At 33.1% G+C, this 2362-nt stretch overlaps 1 protein-coding gene across 1 annotated transcript in view; it reads right to left on the bottom strand.

Annotated features, from left to right (window-relative positions):
• Positions 1-966: 966 nt before the first annotated feature.
• LOC107719222 (regulator of microtubule dynamics protein 2-like) overlaps positions 967-2362 on the bottom strand; it is a 33329-nt gene continuing 31933 nt past the window's right edge. The window contains exon 8 of the mRNA XM_016526597.1: positions 967-1113. Within this exon, the coding sequence (XP_016382083.1) occupies positions 967-1113 (147 nt within the window). The remainder of the gene's footprint in view (positions 1114-2362) is intronic.

Raw genomic sequence — 2362 nt, 5'->3', positions numbered from 1 at the left:
TTTTTTTAAAATTATTTTTTTAATGGCATTTATTTGATTTTTATTTTTTTACAAGTAGAACATTCCATATTGGTTAATGCTTAATATATGCTGCTTTGGAAGGTCTATTGGCGCTTTTCCACCGAGCCGTACCGTGCCGTACCATGCAGTGGAAAAGCACCATATGTAGGTGGTAGTAAGCAAGGCAGCTCACTTGGTTTGGAAAAGAGCCAGCAAAATACCGAATGTCATTTTTTATTATTAATATTAAGTTCCTTAATAAAATAGTCAAGACCTCAAGCAAAAGTATATATATATATATAGATAGAATTAAAAACAATATTTTTGCAGCACTCATTTAGTCAGGGTTTACACATTTTTGACCAATGAATTTCCAAGACTTTTATTGTATTTTATTTATTTAAACAGACTGCACTCACAATAAATATGCATGCTATTGTTCAAAACTTTTTTTTTTTAAAGAAATCTGTACTTTTATTCAGCAAGGATACATTAAATTGATTTATAATGTTACAAAAGATTTAAAATAATGCCATTCTTTTGAACGTTCTATTCACCAAGGAATATTAAGAAGTTCAACTGTTTTCAACATTGATAATGTTCATTGAGCAGCAAATCAGCATATTAGAATGATTTCTGAAGGATCATGTGACACTGAAGACTGGACTAAGACTTTTTTCAAATTAATTACATTTTAAAATATATTGAAATAGAAAACAGTTATTTTAAATTGTAATAACATTTCACAATATTTCTGTTTTTACTGTACATATGATCAAATAAATGCAGTCTTGGTGATCATAAGAGATTAAAAAATCTTTTCAAACCCAAACTTTACTAGTATATATTCTCTATATTCGGTTCCATTAATTAAAATGATTATTTTTTTTCCTAAGTTTTGAAAGAGAAAAAATAAATACATTTCCCTGATTTTACCAGGCTTTTTTTTAACGTGGGAACCCTGATTCAGGCTTTAACTAACACAATGTCATGAATTTCCCCAAACACACTAATATTAAATGCTCTGTCACTCACAGCATAACACCAGCGGCCCAGCAAGTAATATGACAGAGGATCTTCAGGTTTCAACTCAATTGCCTTATCCAGATGATCCTTGAGACAGAGAGAAAGAGAGAGAGGAAGAGAGTGAGAGGCTTCATGGCAAGACTTGTCTTTTTTGCTGATCTCTACAGCTGAGATACCGCAAATATTTTTGCTGAACTGTCTCGCACGAACATAGAAAAACCCACCACACGCATCTGTCATTCAGCTCCTCTCTCTCTGCTAGCTCACCTGCAAGGGCTCTGCAGGTGTGTGGGTGTTTGGAAATCTAGCTGACAGCTAAGATAAAATGCTACGTGTATCAGAGACTGATCTGCTCTTATGAAATACGTGTGTGTGTGTGTGTGTGTGTGTGGTACCCTCATTTAATTTGCTCTCGTCTCAGATAAGATTATGAACACTAACTCTTAGGGCTGGGTTTTGACACAAATTTCACGATTCGATTCGATTCTCATTCACAAGCTTGCGATTCGATTCAATATAGATTATTTTGGATATATATCAGGTATAGTACATGCCAAATTTTCTCAAGGAAAAAAAAATCTCTCAACTAATGTTGTAAAATATACACGAGAGTCAGTTGGTACTACATTACTATAATATTGAAGGTTAAAATTGACTGATTTGTTAAAATTACACTTAATGAAGTTTTTTTAAAATAATAAAGTTACAATTACATAATAATATTTCTACTTCAATTCATTTTTTTAAATATAAACATAATGGTGGCTGTCATAAAAACTTGATGGATTTATTCAAACATAAAATAAACATTGAAGAACAGTCAAATTTATAATGAATGATATATGGTGCATATATTTAGCAAAATGCCCCTCTCTACAGTTTGACAGATCTGATTAATGAGGTAGGGGGAGACCGGGTATGGTTGTATCACTTTTTGCTTCAGCATCTGTAACTCACAGAGTTTTCAAACTAGAGTATTCAAACATTTATACAATGTACCCACATTTGTGTACTGCAAAAGGCACCCATTGAAACCTCTGCAAGAATATCACACCCCATATAAGTTGATGTGAAATACATGGAGTGCCTTTGTTACAATCTACCCCACTGCTGGGGTAGGATGTAACACATACTGGGGTAAATTGTAACAATTAGTCAAAAGAAGAAAAAAACAGAAGCCACACCATGCAATATGCTACAAAAAATAGGTTTACTGAAACAATCCAAAAGAAGAACCCATTACAATGTCTTTCTTTGTGACTGAACATAACTCAGCTCCACTTTCTGGCTAACTCACGAGTGTGAGCATGTGTGTGTAAATTACTCTACTAGAACA

The sequence above is a fragment of the Sinocyclocheilus rhinocerous genome, unplaced genomic scaffold (genome assembly GCF_001515625.1).
Source record: "Sinocyclocheilus rhinocerous isolate Xijiao unplaced genomic scaffold, SAMN03320098_v1.1 scaffold513, whole genome shotgun sequence".
Lineage (NCBI taxonomy): Eukaryota > Metazoa > Chordata > Actinopteri > Cypriniformes > Cyprinidae > Sinocyclocheilus > Sinocyclocheilus rhinocerous.
The sequence above is the reverse complement of the archived record's forward strand: the minus strand, read 5'-3'. Positions and strand labels throughout refer to the sequence as shown.